At 37.6% G+C, this 18,331-nt stretch overlaps 1 protein-coding gene across 1 annotated transcript in view; it reads left to right on the forward strand.

Moving 5' to 3' along the window:
* The window catches only part of VWA8 (von Willebrand factor A domain containing 8), a 374,773-nt gene that overhangs the window by 13,340 nt on the left and 343,102 nt on the right, over window positions 1–18,331 (forward strand). The window contains exons 5-6 of the mRNA XM_047074862.1: window positions 4,882–4,941; window positions 7,106–7,183. Coding sequence (XP_046930818.1) covers window positions 4,882–4,941; window positions 7,106–7,183 — 138 coding nt within the window. The remainder of the gene's footprint in view (window positions 1–4,881; window positions 4,942–7,105; window positions 7,184–18,331) is intronic.

The raw sequence follows: 18,331 nt of genomic DNA on the forward strand, positions 1-18,331 counted from the left end.
TCAGTCTGGGGATCTGGCGTATTAGCTGGGGTGGATGGGCAAGGTGCACAGGGGCGGGAGGGGCAGGCTCAGCTCGCTTTTCCTTCGGAGATCCGATTTGGGAGGGGCCCTGCGGCACCAGGAGGGAGTAAGACCCGCCGGAGGGATGGATCCGCAGAAGCACAGCGTTGGGTGCAAGCAAGATCCGTGGCAAGCAAGTTCCATGGCGGGAACTGGTTTCCTTTGGGATTTTGGGGGTGGATGGGCGAGGGAGATGGCGCTGGCGAGCGCCTTTGTTCCCCGCCGCCGAGCTGCGCTCTGTCTTCCGGGGCTCAACAACTCTCCCTCCCGTTGTCCCCCAGGCCTCCCGCTCTCTGAGCAGAGCTGTTAGCTTATAACCTTCCAGATGGTAAGTCCCGCTTGCTGTCCAAACACACTCCGTCCCGCCCCTCCGCTTTTGCCAGCCAGACTCGGGGCCTCTGCTTGGCCGGCGGGCTGCCTCTCTGCCCCGGCTCCCTCCCGCCAGTCCGTGGAGCGCGCACCGCCTCTCCGCCCTTCCTACCCTCTTCCGTGCCTCTCGTCTGCGCTTGGCTCCGGAGAATCCTTTCTGCTAGCCTTCTGGCGGTTTTCTGGGTTATTTAGGCAGGTGTGGGTGGAATCTAAGTGATCAGCAGGACACGGTGAGCCCAGAGGCCTTCTACGCTGCCATCTTCCCTCAGGTCATTTTTATCTCATGCTCTTCGGGCATTTTGATCATTTTACCTCAGTGCTGAGCCACTTATGGATCTCTAAGTTGTTTTGAGAGAGAAGTATAAAGTGAGTTTACAAATAGCAGCCAGTTGAAACATAAATTCTTTTTTTTTTTTTTTTTTTAATTTTTTTTTTCAACGTTTATTTATTTTTGGGACAGAGAGAGACAGAGCATGAACGGGGGAGGGGCAGAGAGAGAGGGAGACACAGAATCAGAAACAGGCTCCAGGCTCCGAGCCATCAGCCTGACGCGGGGCTCGAACTTACGGACCGCGAGATCGTGACCTGGCTGAAGTCGGACGCTCAACCGACTGCGCCACCCAGGCGCCCCGAAACATAAATTCTTAAAAAAATTTTTTTGTTAGTGTTTAATTATTTTTGAGAGAGAGAGAGAGAGAGCGCGTGCCTAAGTACTTTTTAATCAAATTTTAGTTTTCATAATTAAAAAAGGTAGCCTGTATTATCAATTCAATCAGCTTAATTAGGCTTTCTGACAGAAAAAACATTTTTCCTTTCAATTCGAATGAATGTGTTAGTATATATAATAAGGAATGTTAAAAAAACCACTGAATGAGAAATTGCAGGCCACATTTTATAGGCTAGATTACTAAATGCAGTAAAATCTAGTGGTCACATATTTAAGTCATCGATTTCATAATGTATGCTTTGCAGTTTTATTTTTTAGTATAATTTATAAGTAATGTAATAGTTAAAGGAAGTTATTTATGTAGTGAGGTCTCTGATAGAAGACATGATATTGTTTTATTCAATGTGTAATAAACTTTGTTGATGCGTTTTAGAGAACAATTAAAATCATGTATAAAAATCAGAAATAAATGCATCAGTTTGTTTAAACCTCATGATCCAGCTTTGACACTGTATTTAGTGAAATGAGAACTAACTGGTTCAGAAGGTAGTATGTCCTTTTCACCGTAAGAGTTAGAAAATAGCCATTTTATAAGATGAGGAATGACTGTAATTGGAATGAATGGTTCATGATGACATTTGAGAAGAAATTTTTAACAGGCTTTTGAAAGACACCTATCTGATCTGAAACAGACATTTAAAAGTTTTTTCTGTGGTCTTTATCCACCATATTGTGAAAATCTTGGTAGTACTGACAGTTACTTCAGTGACATTAAAACTGAGCAGCATCAATTATGTGTGCTGCTTCAGGTGTTCAGAAGTGCCTTCTTGTGTGTGTGTAGGAATAGTATGTGTTCTCAAGGTAAGAATTGAGGAAAGGTAAAAAGCAGCTTGCCTTTAAGTACGTAAAAAGCCAGGTTTGCACTCTGAGCTCTCCCATCTTGGATTATTTGACAATATTAACTCCCGCTTCCCTACTCTGCAATATACTGTATCTGACACAGGCCAAAAATACTTCAGGCATTTCTAAAGCTACTCTTCACTTTTAGTAGGAATATGGAAGACATGGAGAAACTATTCTGAGGCAGTTTATGTTGACTTGAATAATCTTTAAAGGAAGCTTCTCCTAGACCATAATTGAAAATGCCTCATTTGTTTAGTCCACTGGAGCAGTGCACCATCCACTGTAGAAATGTAAGGGGGAGGGCTTCTGAAAGAGCCTCTGGGAACGAAGGACCTGCAGGGCCAGTTCTGTCAGGTCAGCATTCGGGAAGAACGGATCTAGAAACTGATCTCCTTAAGACTGCCGTGCTCTGGACCCTTAGGAAGTGTGTATCCTAACTTAAAGAGAATTATTGCAGAGGAACAATAATCAATACTTGTAATACAGTGTGAGAAATGCTATTACAGAAGCATGAGCCAGATACTGTGCTAGCAGAAAGACAGGAATGAGAGGATCAATTCTTGATGGAGGTGGAGATCATGCAAAAGGAAAAGTTAGGGAAAGTTCAACGGGGAGATGAAGAGATTTGAGGAGTAGGGGTCTGAAGGGAAAGGGTGTGAGAGAGTTGTGGAAGAACTTTCAGGCCAGGGAATAAAGCATCAATCACTGAGATAGGAATAGAAGAGGTAGAGCTGATTGGACATAATTGGACAACACACACAGAAAGTAAAAAGTTCTGATTTTCTCATGTTAAAGTTGAATTATCTCTAGAATATCTAAGAATGTCCAGTAGCCTGCTGATAGATATGGATCTCAGGAGAGAGATCTGAGCCAAAGGGGACGTTTAAGGCTTTAGTGTACAGAGGTCAGAGTTGGGCCAGTAGCAGGGATTAGATAACTCAGGAAAAGTATAGCATGGTAACAGAAGGTGGCCAAGAACATCAGCTTTGAGGCAGGAAGGTCAAATACCTACTGCCTATGAATGTCATTTTCTTCTTTGCCTACAGCAGGCATGACTAGATCGCTATCCTTATTTCTTCACAAGTCCAATTTTCATTGTGATTGCTTCTTTGGGTTTTTTTTTTTTTAGAAGCCTTTGGTTTGATTTCCGAATGTTGAGAGATTTTCCAGTTATCTTTTAGTTATTGATTTCTAGGTAATTACATTCTGATCAGAAAACATATTTTGTATGATTTCATCCCTTTGACATTTATTAAGATTTGCTTTGCGGTCCAGCCTAAGATCTAGTTTGGTGAATGTCTTATGTGTATTTGCAAAAAATATGTATTCTGCCCTTGTTGGGTGCAGAGTTCTGTAAAAGTCATTTATGTTGAATGGTTAATCGTGTTTTCATATCTTCTCTATCCTATTTTCCAGTTGATTTTAGCCAAAGGCTGAGAAAGAAGTATTCTTATTTCTATATCCTTCTATTTTTTCCTGTTCTTCATGAATTGCTGAGATATATTAAAATATTCAAGTATGATTATGGATTTATCTAGTTCTACTTTTAGTTCTGTCAAGTTTTGTTTCCTGTTTATTCCCCAGCCTCCTCCTTGCCAGGTCACCACCATAGGTTTGCTGTATTCCTCCACAAAGGGTCACAGTTCACTTAGGAAGCTTTCTAAATATACTTTCTCTGCAGGCACTGTCCCCTTCTACTTGCACTAGGTCCTTACAGGCCTAGTGGTGGCCATGGCTTCCTGTTATTGCTAGTCCCAGGATACTGCACTATCCTTGCCCCATCTTCACAAATGGTTGGGCCCTGATTGCTAAATGGATATGTGTGGGAAAAACATTTCAGTCAGTGGGAAAATCCAGTGCAAAAGCCTGAAATGAGTATGAGTCTGACATGTTGAAGGAATAGTGAGGAGGCCAGTGTGGCTGGAGTAGAATAAGTCAGGAGGACACTTGTAGGAGATGAGGTAAGAGGAAATGGCGGAGTGAGATCAAAATAGCCTTTCGGACCATTGCAAAGATGAGGATTGAGCAAGGACTTGCATTACTTGACTCCTATTTTATTATGATCACTGTGGCTGCTCTGTTGAGAATAAACTGCAGGGTGCAAGGGTTGAGGCAGGAGATGTGTTAGGTGAGAGAAAAGTTAAGAATGGCTGCAAGATTTCTGGTTTGAGCCCCTGGAAGGAGTAAGTTGCCATTTGCAGAACTGGGGAATACTGTGCGTAGAGCATATTTTGGTGTAAAGATCAGAAGCTCAATTTTGAATATGTTAGGTTTAACATATGTTAGGCATCTCAGTGTCTGTTGGTATCCATGTTTGGAGTTCAGTGGTCTGGGTTAGCGATACAAATTTGAGAGCCAGCAATATATTAGTTGCATTGAAAGATGTAAGACTGGGTGAGCTCGTCAAGGAGAGGTGGTAGGTGGAATAGAAAAGAGGCTAGAACTGGGCCTCTGCACGCAGTGTTAGGAAGTTGAGGAGAAGAGGCAGAGCAAGCAAGGAAGACTTGGGGTCATGGTGAGGTAGGAAGGAAATAGAGGAGGTGATGGGGCTAGGAGATGGGGGGAGAAGGAGAAAGTGGTAGAATCCCCTATGGTGTAAGTCTTGAAAGGAGGCAGCGCTCCGACTCTACCCCGGAAATCACAGTGGTCAGCTCTTCCTCCTGCCTGCCTCCTGCAGCCAGGCTGTGGGTAGTAACCTTGGCTCCGCCAGTTAACTGCCCTGCCCAGGACTCTTGAGTCATGAGGGAATTACGCAGAGGCTGTATGAACAGTTTACCTGTGGCGGTGTCCTTATTGTTAGAAGATGTATCTGAAGACTAGACTACAGATGAAGAATCATGATTTCTGTAACTTAAGATAGTGTTTTTCCAACTTTCCTACAGGTTTAAAAATTACCAAAATGAAATGGGGGAAAAAGTTGTCCTCTGGTTATGATGTCCCAGGTGTGGGTCTAGTGGTACAAGGGACAGTGTCTCAGTGAGCTTTTCCTAAGGTGTGACTTTGTGTGACTTCTGTTTCTCCTTTGCCTTCTCTACCATGCTGTGGACTAGTAACTGAGTCGTGGTCTCTTCAGTAACCCATGGCTCCTGTGAGCTATTTCCTATAACTGCTGTAACAAACTCCAGTACCTTTAAAAAAAATTATTTAAATTCAAGTTAGTTAACATACCGTGTAGTATTGGTTTCAGGAGTAGAACCCAGTGATTCATAACCCAGTGCTCATCCCAACAAGTGCCCTCCTTAATGCCCATCACCCCCACCCACTTCCTCTCCAGCAGCCCTCAGTTTGTTCTCTGCATTTAAGAGTCTTTTATGGTTTGCCTCCCTCTGTTTTTGTATTATTTTTCCTTCCCTTATGTTCCTCTGTTTTGTTTGTTTCCACATATGAGTGAAATCATATGGTGTTTGTCTTTCTCTGACTAATTTCACTTAGCATAATACCCTCTAGTTCCATCCATGTAATTGCAAATGGCAAGATTTCATTCTTTTTGATTGCCGAGTAATACTCCATATATGTACCATATCTTCTTTATCCATTGATCCATCAATGGACATTTGGGCTCTTTCCGTACTTTGGCAATTGTTGATAGTGCTGCTATAAACATTGGGGTGCATGTGCCCCTTCGAAACAGCATATCTGTATCCCTTGGATAAATACTTAGTAGTACAATTGCTCGGTCGTAGGGTAGTTCCATTTTTAATTTTTTGAGGAACCTCCATACTGTTTTCCAGAGTGTCTTCCCCAGTTTGCATTGCCATCAACAGTGGAGAAGTGTTCCCCTTTTTCTGCATCCTCGTCAACATCTGTTGTTTCCTAAATTGTTAATTTTAGCCATTCTGACAAGTGTCAGGTGGTACCTCATTGTGGTTGCAATGCCTTTTTACTATTCTAATTTGAGGTGGGGTTTCTGCTGTAGCAGTTATATGAAATAACTCCAGGAATCACAGGTTGCTTAGAGCCAAGATTAAATGAAGTAACATAAATAATGTGTCTATAACAATATTTGCCAAATAGCCAGTATTCAGTAAGTATTAGCTGATGTCTAGACTAATTCACAGGAAAATTCCTTTGATTTACACTCTAAATATACACATATTCTGTACGAGAAGGTACACCTGAGTTTTAGATGATGTTTCTACTTTTCTCTCAACTTTTCACTTAGCTATAATACATTTCTTCATCTATAAAATCTTTTTTAGTTTTTTTTACAGAGTTGCCGATTTCCTCATTTGTAAAGCCTCTGTCTCATATGGTTATTCTGGGAATGTATAAAGTATTTAGCAGATAGTAATCATTCAACAAATGTTGGCAGTTTTTGTTATTACGATGATTTAAGGCCTTAGTCTCTGGGACACCTAACTAGCTCACAACTGGCAATGTTGGAATTTGTGTTTTGCACAGCTACTTTTCCTAAGTATCATTGAGCCCTTTACAAAGGAAGTACCAGGTGCAGATGGGATCAGTATGTCTATTTTGCTGTTGGAGAGAGCAAAGCAGAGATTGTTTGGTTTAGTCCTGCACTTTAGAAGATCAGCCACAGCCACAAATTAATGCTACTTAAAATTAGAACCATGTAGAATCTACTGAGAACTTTTGCCTGTTTTGTGCTGGTTTCACGTAGAAATTCTTGGCATATAGGCTGGGGCTTTCCTAGAAATATTGAATTTTTGGATTATGTTGCTGGGGAACATGTTTATAGAAAAAATAGGAACTTATAAAGATGTAATAAGTTTGTAATTTGTATTAAAGATGCCACCTTTTGGATGCTTTGGATGATCTTAAAATGCATTCTTCTGTATTGTTGACTTTATTAGTGTTGCTGTTAGTGAGAAAATAATAAATTGATAAATCTGTAGTACCTCACCTTTTTTTGCTAATGTAGCATTTAAAATCTGAATTTCCCCAGTGCGTCACTTCTCCATTATATAACTTATACTTTGGATACAAGTTTTAGAGCATAGTGGCTGACATAGGTGTGTCGATGGGGCCTAACATAGGCAGACATGTGCATTTCTATAAAGTCCTCAGGGCAGTCGTTGTTGGGAAAGGCATAGTGTGTTGTTTTATTGTCTCTTGTAAAGGTATGTTTCCTTTTTCTCTTTTTAGGTGATACAGTTAATATTGGAGATGTATCCTACAAGTTGAAAACTCCTAAGAGCCCAGAACTTGTGCCACAGAATTACAGTAAGAAATACTCATTTATTTATGAGTGAATGCCTTTTAACTTTTCATTATGGGAATTTTCAAAGATATCCAAAACTGGAGAGAAGAGTATAAACGTGATGTACTTATCATTCAGTTTTAACGTTTATCAGTGTATGCCAGTCTTCTTTTAACTGACTCCTCTAGTCTTTGTTCTGGGGTATTTAAAACTTATCCCAGACAGACATCCTATCACTTCACCCCTGAATATTTCAGTAAAACATTTATTTTTCACATACTTTTCTTTCTTTTTTTTCAATTGGGATCAAATTTACATACAATAAAACGCACAGATCTTAAGTATTCATTTTGGTTAGTTTTGGCAATTTTATAAACTTGTATAACCACCAAGATTACTTGCATTACCTCTGAATATTCTTTTGTGCCCCTTCCCCTCTGATCTGCCCCGGAAGCCAATGGTCTTTTTTCCTACCATGATGGATTAGTTTTGCCTGCTCTTTAGCTTTATGTAAATAGAATCATATAGTATAGTTTTCCTGTGTGTGTATTTGGCTTCTTTCCATCAAGGTAATGATTTTACAGGACCATCCATGGTCCTGTACTGATCAGTTTGTTCTTAATTGCTGAGTAGTGTCCCGTTGTATAAATAACAGCATAATTTATCTGTTCTGTCGATAGGCATTTGGGGGTTTCCATTTTTAGATTGTTGCAAATAAGGTTCTATGAACATTCCTGTACAAGTCCTGTAGTCATGACTTTTCACTTCTCTTGAATAAATAATGAGGAGTTGGGTGGATGTGTCATTGGGTGGATGGCTGTTTCGCTTCATGAGATACTGCCAAACTGTTCTCCAAGGTACTTGTGCTGTTTTAGCCTTTGACCGACGGTGATGTTCTGTATCCTTGCCGACATTAGTATTTCTAATCTTTTTGATTTTACTCATTATACTAGGTGTGAAATAATAACTAGTCATGGTTTTTGTTTTGTAACAGCTTTACTGAGATACAGTTAATATACCATAAAATTTACATTTTTTAAAAACTTATCTTCTTAAAATGTACAACTCAGTGGTTTTTAATGTATTCACAGAGTTGTGCAACCATGCCACTCTTTAACTTTTGAACATTTTCATCACACCAAAGAGAAACCTCGTACCATTAACTCCTTGTTTCCTTCTCCAACAACTTCATACACCCCACACCCCCCCATCCTTCAGTAACCGCTACTATATTTTCTGTATCTATAGATTTGCCTACTCTGAACATTTCATATAAATGAGATCATACAATATGTGGCCTGTGTCTGGCTTTCTTCACTTAAAATGTTTTCAAGGTTCATCCACATTGTGGCCTGTATCAGTACCTGATTCCTTTTGTGGCTAAATAATATTCCATTGTGTGGCTATACCACATTTTGTTTATCCAGTCATTGGTTGACAGACATTTGGTTTTTCTCTACTTTTAGGTTGCTATGAATAATACCGTTATGGACATTCATATAAGTTTTTTGACAGATACGGGTTTTCAGTTTTCTTGGGTATATATTTAGGAATGGAATTGCTAGGTCAGATGGTAGCCCTCTGTTTAACATTTTGAGGAATTATCAAACTGCCCTCCACAGAGGCTGCCCCATTTTATGTTCACACCTGCAGTGTCCGGGGGTTCCAGTTTCTCCGCATCTTCACCAGCATTTATTATTACCTGTTTTTATTATGGGAAGTGGTATCTTGTTGTTTTGATGTGCGTCTCCCTAATGCCTCACAGGCAATTTTTTGCTCAAAATCATGCCGCTTCTTTTCTCACAATTCCTTAAATGAATCCTAATACTTTAGGAACAAAGATCATTCCTTACCTTTCATGATCTAGTCTCAGCCTCGTCTCCTATGACTCCCCTTCCTTATTTTATGTTCCAGTCATTGGACACAAAACGGCTATTTTTTTTTGGTTCACTTTTCAGATTCTTCCACTAGACTATGTGTTCCTTGAGGAGAATGTCTCACTTTCATCTGACATAAGTTTCCAATGACTCTGCCTCCTGAATGGCTCTGCAGACTGTCCTCTCCTCTTTGCCTCACTTTTCTTTTACTGCATTTTTTCTTTTTTTTGAGTTATTTTCTCAGTGGTCACTCCAGGGACCACAATTACCAATTTAGCTTAAAACAAACTTGTTCCTATTAATAACTTAATTTCAGTTGTGTGCAAAAACTTTTTCTAATGTAGCTCTTTTCCCTTCTACTTCCTTTTTGCTGTTATCATACAAAATAGGTCTTTAAAATTTTTTTAATGTTTATTTTTGAGAGAGAGAGAAAGAGAGAGAGAGAGAGAGAGAGAGAGAGAGAGAATGGGGGAGGGGCAGAGAGAGAGGGAGACGCAGAATCTGAAGCAGGCTCCAGGCTCTGAGCTTTCACTGCAGAGCCCCATATGGGGCTCAAACTCACAAACTGCGAGATCATGACCTGAGCTGAAGTCGGACGCTTAACCGACTGAGCCACCCAGGCACCCCCAAAATATATATTTATACATTAAAATCTATCATCACAATTTTATAATTATCACTACATGAATTTGTCTCTTAAGAGAAGAAAGGAATTACAAATAAAAATATGTTCATACTGTCTTTATATTTACATATTTACTAGTATTCTTTGTTTCTTTGTGTGCATTTGAGTTACCATCTAGTGTAGTTTCATTTCAGCTTGAAGGAGGGACTCACTTTAGTATTGCTTGTAGGGTAGAGCTGCTAGTGATAAATTCTCTCAGTTTTGGTTATCTGGAAATTTATTAATTTTACCTTTGTTGTTTGATGAATTCTTGATTGACAGGTTTTTTTCCCCCGCAGCACGTTCAATATGTCATCCTACTGCCTCTGGCCTCCATAGTTTCTGATGAGAAATCAGTTATTGATTTTACCAAGAATCCCTTCTGATGATGAGCCACTTCTCTGTGCTCTCATACAGTCCATTTATCTTTGTCTTTTGATGGTTTGACTATGATGTGTCTAAGTGTGGTCTCTTTGAGTTTGCCCTATTTGGAGTTTGTTGAGCTTCTTGGATATGCATAGTAATGTTTTCCATTAATTTGGGGGAGTTCTTTGTAATCATTCTTCATTATTATTTCTTCCCTCCTCTCTGTCTTTCTGGGACTCACATGATGTGTGTGTTAATATACTCGAAGGTGTACTATAGCTTTCTGAGGGTCTGTTAATTTTTCTTTATCCTTTTTTCTTTCTGTTTCTTGGGCTGGATAATCTCAATTGACTTGCTCAAGTTTGCTGATTATTCCGCCTGCTTACCTCTGTTGTTGAGCCTCTTTGGTGATTATTTTTCATTTCACTTATTATAGTTTTTAACTTCAGAATTTCTCTTTGAATTTTTTATAATTTGTATTTATTGATATTTTCTAGTGAGATATTGTCATACTTTAAATTTTTAGACATGATTTCTTTTTGTTCTTTGAACATGTTTGTCATAGCTAATTTAAAGTGTTTGTCTACTAAATTCAGTATCTGGCTTCCTCAAAGATTTTTTTTTTTTTGACTGCCTTTTTCCTCTGTATATGCTATACTTTCCTGTTTCTTTGTGTTTCTTATCATATTTCTTTTGAAAAGTAGAGCTGTTAACTAGTATAATTGGATGACTCTGGAAATCAGATGCCCCCTTCCCTAGGCTTTGGTTTTGCTCCTGTTTGTTTAATGACTTTTGTAGACTATTTTTCTGAAGTCTATATTCTTTGCCATATGTAGCCATTGAAGTTTTTACTCAGTTAGTTCAATGGCCAGCCAGTGATGGAAAAGAGATTTCTTAAATGCCTCAAAGAAATCAGTTCTCTTAGCCTTTGACCAGGGTCTCTTGTGTGTATGTTGGACATGATTTCAGGGCTTCACAGGCAGCTTACAAGTTTGCTTGTGTCTTCCTGCTTGTGCAAATCTTCAATGTCAGCTGAAGGTGAGCGATTAGGCCCTTCTCAGAACTTTCCCAGACATGTGCATGGCCTTCTAGATTCCTAGTTGTACACTGTATGCCTTGGACATCTTACTCCCAGTTTTCCTTTTAAGTTTTTTGTTTGTTTGTTTGGTCATCCTCTTGTTAGCTCCAACTAGTTTTGGTGCCTCCAACTGTGATGTTAAACAGTTGTTGATTTTTTGTTGTTATTTGCACACTGGGAGCTCCGAGTGGGTCACATGAAGTCAAATTCTAAAAAATGGAGCTTTTCGGCAAGCTGTTAGATAAGTCAAGTAGGGATAGTTTTCTGGGGGTGGGACTCCTAGGAAGCTGCAACCCTGTTCTGTCCCCTCCAGTGGTTGCCAGGCTGCTCGTTTTCACCAGCATTGTAGGCAGTTGTTTTTCAAGGTTTCCAGAGAGCTGGGAAGAGAGATGGGGAAAGGGCAAGTTAAAATACCACAGAACTTACTGTTCATACTAAGGGTCACCTATTTTTCTTGGATAAATGATCGCCAGATTGTTAGAAGTCTTGTTAATTTCTAGAGTTCTAAAAAAAAAATGATTTTGACAGTTTTTTGCAGTGTTGCCATTGGTTTTTTGGAGGAGTGGATTTTCAGAGGTCCTTACTCTGCTATTCCAGGAGTGCATGTCCTCTCACTGTGGTTGTAATTTGCATGTCGCTGATGAGTAATGGTGTTCAGGATATTTTCCTATAATTAATGGTTATTTGCATATCTTTCATGAACTATCTTAAAATATTTTGCCTATTGAAAGAAACTGAGTTCACCTTCTTATTGTTGATTTGTAACAGTTATTTATATACTCTAGACACAAGTCCTTTGTCATGCTTACCTATTATGAATACTTGTTTTCAGTCTCTGCCTTGCCTAATCGTTTTCTCAGTGGTATCATTTAGTTGGCAGAAGTTTTGGTTACATACGGTTTATCTTTCATTGTGGCTAGTGCTTTATTATGTCTTAGAAATCTTTGTCTACTTCAAGGTTGTGAAGATAAGTCTGTTGTTTTTTTTTTCCTAAGAACTTTAGAGCTCTGTTTTATTTGAAAGGGATAGGTCCATTTCATCTCAGTTTTAAAATTTATTGGCAATTTTTTCATAATGTAGCCTTTATTATTCTTTAAATATCTGTAGAATCTGCATTGCTATTCCCTTTTTTATTCCTAATATTGGAAATGAGGGTTTTTTTTTTCTTTCTTTTTAATCACCCTAAGGAGTTTATCAGTGATATTAACTTTCAAAAAAATAGCTTTTGTTGATTTTTCTCTGTTGTTTGTCCATTTGTTATTTCACTGATTTCCACTCTTTAATACTTCCTTACTTTTATTTACTTTGGTTCCTATTCTTTGTCCAACTATTTAAGATAGAGGGTCAGATTTCCCCCCCCCCCTTTTTTACCCTAAGTTAGATCTCCAAAGCTATAATTTTCCATCAAAATAGTGCTTTTGCTCTACCTCATAAAAGTTGATATGTTAAGGTTTCATTATTATTTCTCTCAAGATATTACTAAAAAATCACAAATTTTTTCTTTGGTTACAGTTATTTAGAAGTGTGTTTGCTTCATTTTCAGTATTTGGTTTGTTTTTCTTTACCTTAAAGTTATTGATTTCTAATTTAATACTATTATGGTCAGAGAATATTCTCAGTTCTTTGAAATTGAAATTATTGAGACTTATGATCAGCATATGGCCTCTTTGAGTGAGCATTTCATGTAACCTTTGAAAAGAATTGATGTTCTGCTGATATTGGCTGTTGTAGTCTATAAATACAGATTTGGTCAATGTTGACAATATTGTTCAAGTCCTTTGTGTTTTTATTGATTTTATCTACCTCTTCAGTCAATAAAGTGGTGTTAAACTGTCTGTTATGATTGTAGATTTGTCTGTTTTCCCCTTTATCCTACTCATTTGTATTTTGTATATTTTGAACCTCTATAATAGGTATGTACACATTTATAATTGTTATGTCTTCTTTATGAATGGTCCTTTTTATTATGCAATGCTGTCTTTTTCTGGTAACACTGTTTTTCTTAAAGTTTATTTTGTCTGATAATAATGTGAACCATACCATCTTTCTTGTGCTGTTTGTATGGTATGTTCTTTTTCATTCTTTTACTTTCAGCTAGTTGTGCCTTTATATTTCAAGTGTGTCTTTTGAACAGCTTATTCATCCATTCTGACAAGCTCTTTCTTTGAATTGGAATGTTCAGCCCATTTACATTTAATATAATTATTGATTTAGATGTGTTTAAGTCTACCATCTTGATGTTTTTTTGCTCTTTGTCCTGTTTGTGATACATCTTTTCTTGTCTTCTTTTTAGGGATAATATATCCATTTTGTCTCTTTCATAGGCTATCTCGTTATGCCTCTTTTTCTAGAGTAGCTCTGTCCAATAGAATTTTCTGTAGTGATGGATATGCTTTATATTTGTGCTGTCCAATATAGCAGGCACTAGCCACATGTGGTTAACCATTCAAAATGTGATCAGTGCAATCAAGGAAAATAATTTTAGATTTTATTTCATTTTAGTTAATTTAAACTCAAATTTAAATAGCAACATGTGACTAGTGGGTACTCTATTGAACAGAGATGCTCTAGAGATTATAATATGCATCTACAACTTACCATAGTCTACTTTCAAATAATACATCTATTTTAGGAACAATGTGATAACTTTTCAACACTGTGCTTTCATTTACTTCTCACACCTTTGGTAGTCTCATTTTCATATATTTTAATTTCGTTAAAATTAAATATGCTAAAACACTGATATTATTTTTTTACTTTAGGCAATCAATGGAATTTTAAAGAAATTGAATATATATATGTAAAATGGAGATGGTTTTTAAAGTTTTTAATATTTATTCATATTTTGATGCTTTATGCTTCTTTTCATTTCGTTTTGCAGATTCAGACATCTCTCTGAAGGCATTTCCCTTCAGCCAGAAGAGTTTCTTTACCACTTCTTTTAGTAGATTTGTGATATGAATTCTCTCCTCTGTTGTCTTTTTTTTTATTTTTATGTTGTGTTTTTTTTTTTTTTTTTTTTAGTGTAAGCTCCATACCCAACATGGGGCTCAAAAACTCATGACCTGAGATCAAGAGTCTACTCTGCTCTACTGACTGAGCCAGCCAGGTGCCCTGTATCTCTATAGTCGATCTTAAAATGTGTTTATTTTACTTTCATTTTCAAAGGATTTTTTTTTTTTTTTTTTTTTTTTTTTTTTTGCTGGATACAGAATGCCAGGTTTTTGTTTTGTTTTGTTTTTTATATCTTCTGGTTTCTGTTGTTTCCAACAAAACACCAGCTGTCATTTTTGTTGGGCTCCTATTTGCAATTTGTCCTTTTTCTCTATCTGCGTTTAAATTTTCTTAACCAAAAATTTGGCTTTGATGTACTTAGCTGTGGTGTTCTTTGAATTTAACTTCTTTGTGTTTTTCTGAGCTCCTTGAATCTCTGGGTTAATAACTTTAATCAATTTTGGAAAATTCTTGGCCATAATTAAGTTAATTGATTTTCTTTTCAGCTTTGTATGATCTTGTGTTAGTCCCTTTTGATGATTCATTCATTTCTGTTAATACATTTTTCATTTCTATGTCCATTTAACTTTTCTTTATATTTTCCATCTCTTATGCTGGAATACACTCATGTTTTCCTCCTTTTCCACAAGTATTTTAACATATTTTTTAGGGTCTAATAATTCTAGCACCTAGACTATTTTTAGAACTGTTTTTATTGATTTTTGACTATGGATCACATTTTCTTCTCTGTCTCATAATATTTTATTGTATGCCAGATGTTGTGTATAAAGGAACAGTAGAGATTGAAGTAAATGATATTTACCCCAGAAAAGGGCATGTCTCTTCATCTGCTAAGCCCCATGTAGGGATTTGGAGGTGTGATGGAGGTGGGGGGTGGGAGCATGGGAGGAGGGAGTGTGAGGTGATTTGGTCTAATATGTGCTTGACTTGGGACTGGCCTTTGTTTTAGCTTAGTTGCATTCCATTTATCTCTACCTTTAAAGGTTTTGAGAAAGACATCAGGACTTTCTTTATAGCAATGTTCAGGATGTGAATTCTGGTGAGATTCCAGGGCTCTCTTATGGTTTATAGCTGAATCTCCAGCTCTACCAGCCATGGCTAATCTCTCTTAGCTTTATAGCTGCATCTTTGGATTGCTGGGGAGTTTAGTCATTTAGTCCTGTATTCTGCTTTCTCCAACCCAGATCTCCTTTATCCTGTTGCCCTGCCTCCAGCCTCCAGAGGACATGTCAGTGAAGGCCAGGAGTGCCCCAACAGGATTTATCTCAGCTCTTCTGCCCTAATGCCTTGAGTGTGACTGCTCCCTAATACCGTATAAGGCCATGAAGTGCCTTGGAGGGATTTCTGTTGCTCCCACTCCCAGCCTTCAATGGGTTGTTGCCTTGCACTAAGAAAAGGTCCAGCATGCTTCAGGAAGAATCCTCTCAGTTCTTGCCCTGCGCCTGGTTTTTATTGTGCACTCCTATGTACTCAGTGAGGGCCAATGGGAAAGAGTTGGTGGGTAGGTGTAGACTCTCTCTGTGGCTAAGGCTTCTCAGGAGACTAGTTCATCGTGTCAGCTCGTGTGAGGCCATTGTAAGTTTTAAAATTCAGTTTTAAAGTTCAGCTTGCTTATCCTGATACACCTATGGCAGATTCTTCCTTCTCCTGCCAGTCTACTAGGGGGAAAATTAGCTCTGGGTCTCTTCTCTTCTTGAAAGTACTCATTACTTTCTAGAATTTGGTTCATTCAGGTTTCTTTGTATTCTTAGCTGTATGATGGGTTTTAAGAAACTGTGATTTGGGGGGCCCCCAGGGTGGCTCTGTCGGTTAAGCATCCAACTTTGGCTCAGGTTGTGATCTCGTTGTTCATGAGTTCAAGCCCTGATTCATGCTCTCTGCTGTCAGCACAGCATCTTCCTCGGGTCCTCTGTCCCCCCCTCTCTCTATGCCTCTCTTGCATGCAGTCTCTCTCAAAAATAAATACACATAAAAAATTATTAAAAAAAAAAAAGAAACTGTGAGTTTTACAGATCAACTGCCTTGTTCTGGTTGTTAGGTTGGAAGTAAAATTCTGTTGCAGTTCTCTTCATCCTAACTAGAAGTGGGAGTCAGGAACATTTATTTTTAATATTTATTATTTAATGATTATACCTAGTCATATTATTATACTTGATAGGTTTTCTGGGGGTAGGACTAGGGACTTAAATCTTGAACAAGTTGTTATATTTACCCAGAGAAAAATTAACAAAATAGATTTAAAACACCTTACATGATACTGGTATGTGATAATTGAAGAAAACACTCATTTTTTCCCCCTGATTCCTGAATCTTATCTTATTATGAATGTAGCTAACTTTTATAATTAACTTTTAAAGTGAGGAATAACATCCACTCTTGATAGATGATAGGAAGACTGATACATAGTTTGGGTTCTATATGGAAACATCTATTTGAGAGGGGGAGGATTAGGTTTAAAATTTTGTCTGTACTCTTTCCTAGACAAGAGTTTCTATCCTTCTTTTTCTTTTCTTTCTTTATGTTTTTTTTTTTTTTTTTTAGATGTGTGAATTTCTGTAGTCATTTAACTGCTCCAGATTTCCTTGACATTATGGGAACGATCATTTCAACCTTATGGATATACTGTAAGGATTGAATGAAATAGCTTATGTGACATGCATGGCATCGTGCCTGGCACATGGTGCTCAATAACTGTATGAGTCCCTGACACAACCATTTCCTCAGTCTCCTGATTGTGTTCCTTCTCATTTCCCCATTATCCCATGTCTGTAACACAGTTGTGTATGGTTATTACTAAAGGCTGCTATGATTCTGCTTAAGAGATATGCTAAAAATATTTTCATTGTCATTTATAGTCTTACCCTTAAAAAAAATGAATCTGGAATGCATCTTCTCTAGATTTGATTTTGAATTTGCTCCTACTTAGGTTGTTTCCAGAATCACACATGGTGGTGGTAGGCTCTTCAAAAAAGCTTCAATATTCTTTTAAAGGCAAACACTTCATGTGTTTACAGTGTGGAAAGAATGTTGGCCTTTCAAGTCTCACCTAGACAGGAAGCATCGTCATTGCCTGACAGCTCTCAGCAGGGGATAGCACTATCCTTCTCTTCTTTTAACTTAAACTAAGATGCCATAGTCTCCCTCCTCTTGGGGGTCTGCTAAAATATTTTATTGAAGCCCAAATGCTAAGTTATTTGGGGGATCTTCTTATTAAGTAAGAGAATGTATAATAAGACTATACTAGCTTTAAGGATTCAAGGGATCTTAGTAATAATATCAATTTTAAGACTTATATGCTTTGAATGAATGTATTTTCATATTTTGCAAATGACTGGGGGGCAATACAGCAGTGGCTGACTCAAATCAAGTTCCAAGTATAAACGATATCTGTTTTTAAATATAGCAAAACTATAAATTGCCACCAAAGACCCCAGAAAAGCAAACAAAGAAAAACCCTCAACATTTTCTGGCTTTATATACTTATGATTTTTATTGCTGTTTTCATACATCTCTTATGTAGTCAAAATTTTTCATTTCTTTTGTGTTTAGTTATTAGTAGCTTTCCCTTTGAAATTTATCAGAAGAGAATTTATATTGAAAACTGTTGGATGGTGTGTAGGCTCCAACTTTCATTTTCTGTGCTTGCTATCCATTCATCATTGTTCCCACCATATTCATAATACAAGTATCCTTAGATATATTATTGTTTGTATTTCAAAATGACGGTAGCACGTTTTACCCACTAGGAAATACTAACGTTGTCTCTACTAGTCTTTTGTATGAGCAACGGTACCCATATGTAAGGAAAAGACTATTTGGAGTTTGTTTAACTTGAAGTAGGAAAAATGGCTGAGCTAATAAGTCAACCCAAATCTTACATATCCACGTAAGCATTACATGTTGCTACATATTTATTAGGTTAGATATATTTATTAATGAAACATGTTTTTGTGCATCTACTTACTATATTAGGTTCAAATATATTCTTTGAAATATTTCTCCCTCTCTCAGACTATTTCCAAGATGGGAAACTTATAATTCTTTGACTTCACTCTTGCTATTACATGACTGATTAGAGATTATGGGTTTTTGGCTATGAGAGAACGTTGATAGGTTTTTTTTTTTACCTCTTTTGGAGTTACTTTTTATTTTTATTTATATATTTTTTTAA

The sequence above is a fragment of the Lynx rufus genome, unplaced genomic scaffold (genome assembly GCF_022079265.1).
Source record: "Lynx rufus isolate CCGP_SWC_20201006 ecotype Redwood Valley unplaced genomic scaffold, mLynRuf1.p SCAF_1, whole genome shotgun sequence".
Taxonomy (NCBI): Eukaryota; Metazoa; Chordata; class Mammalia; order Carnivora; family Felidae; genus Lynx; species Lynx rufus.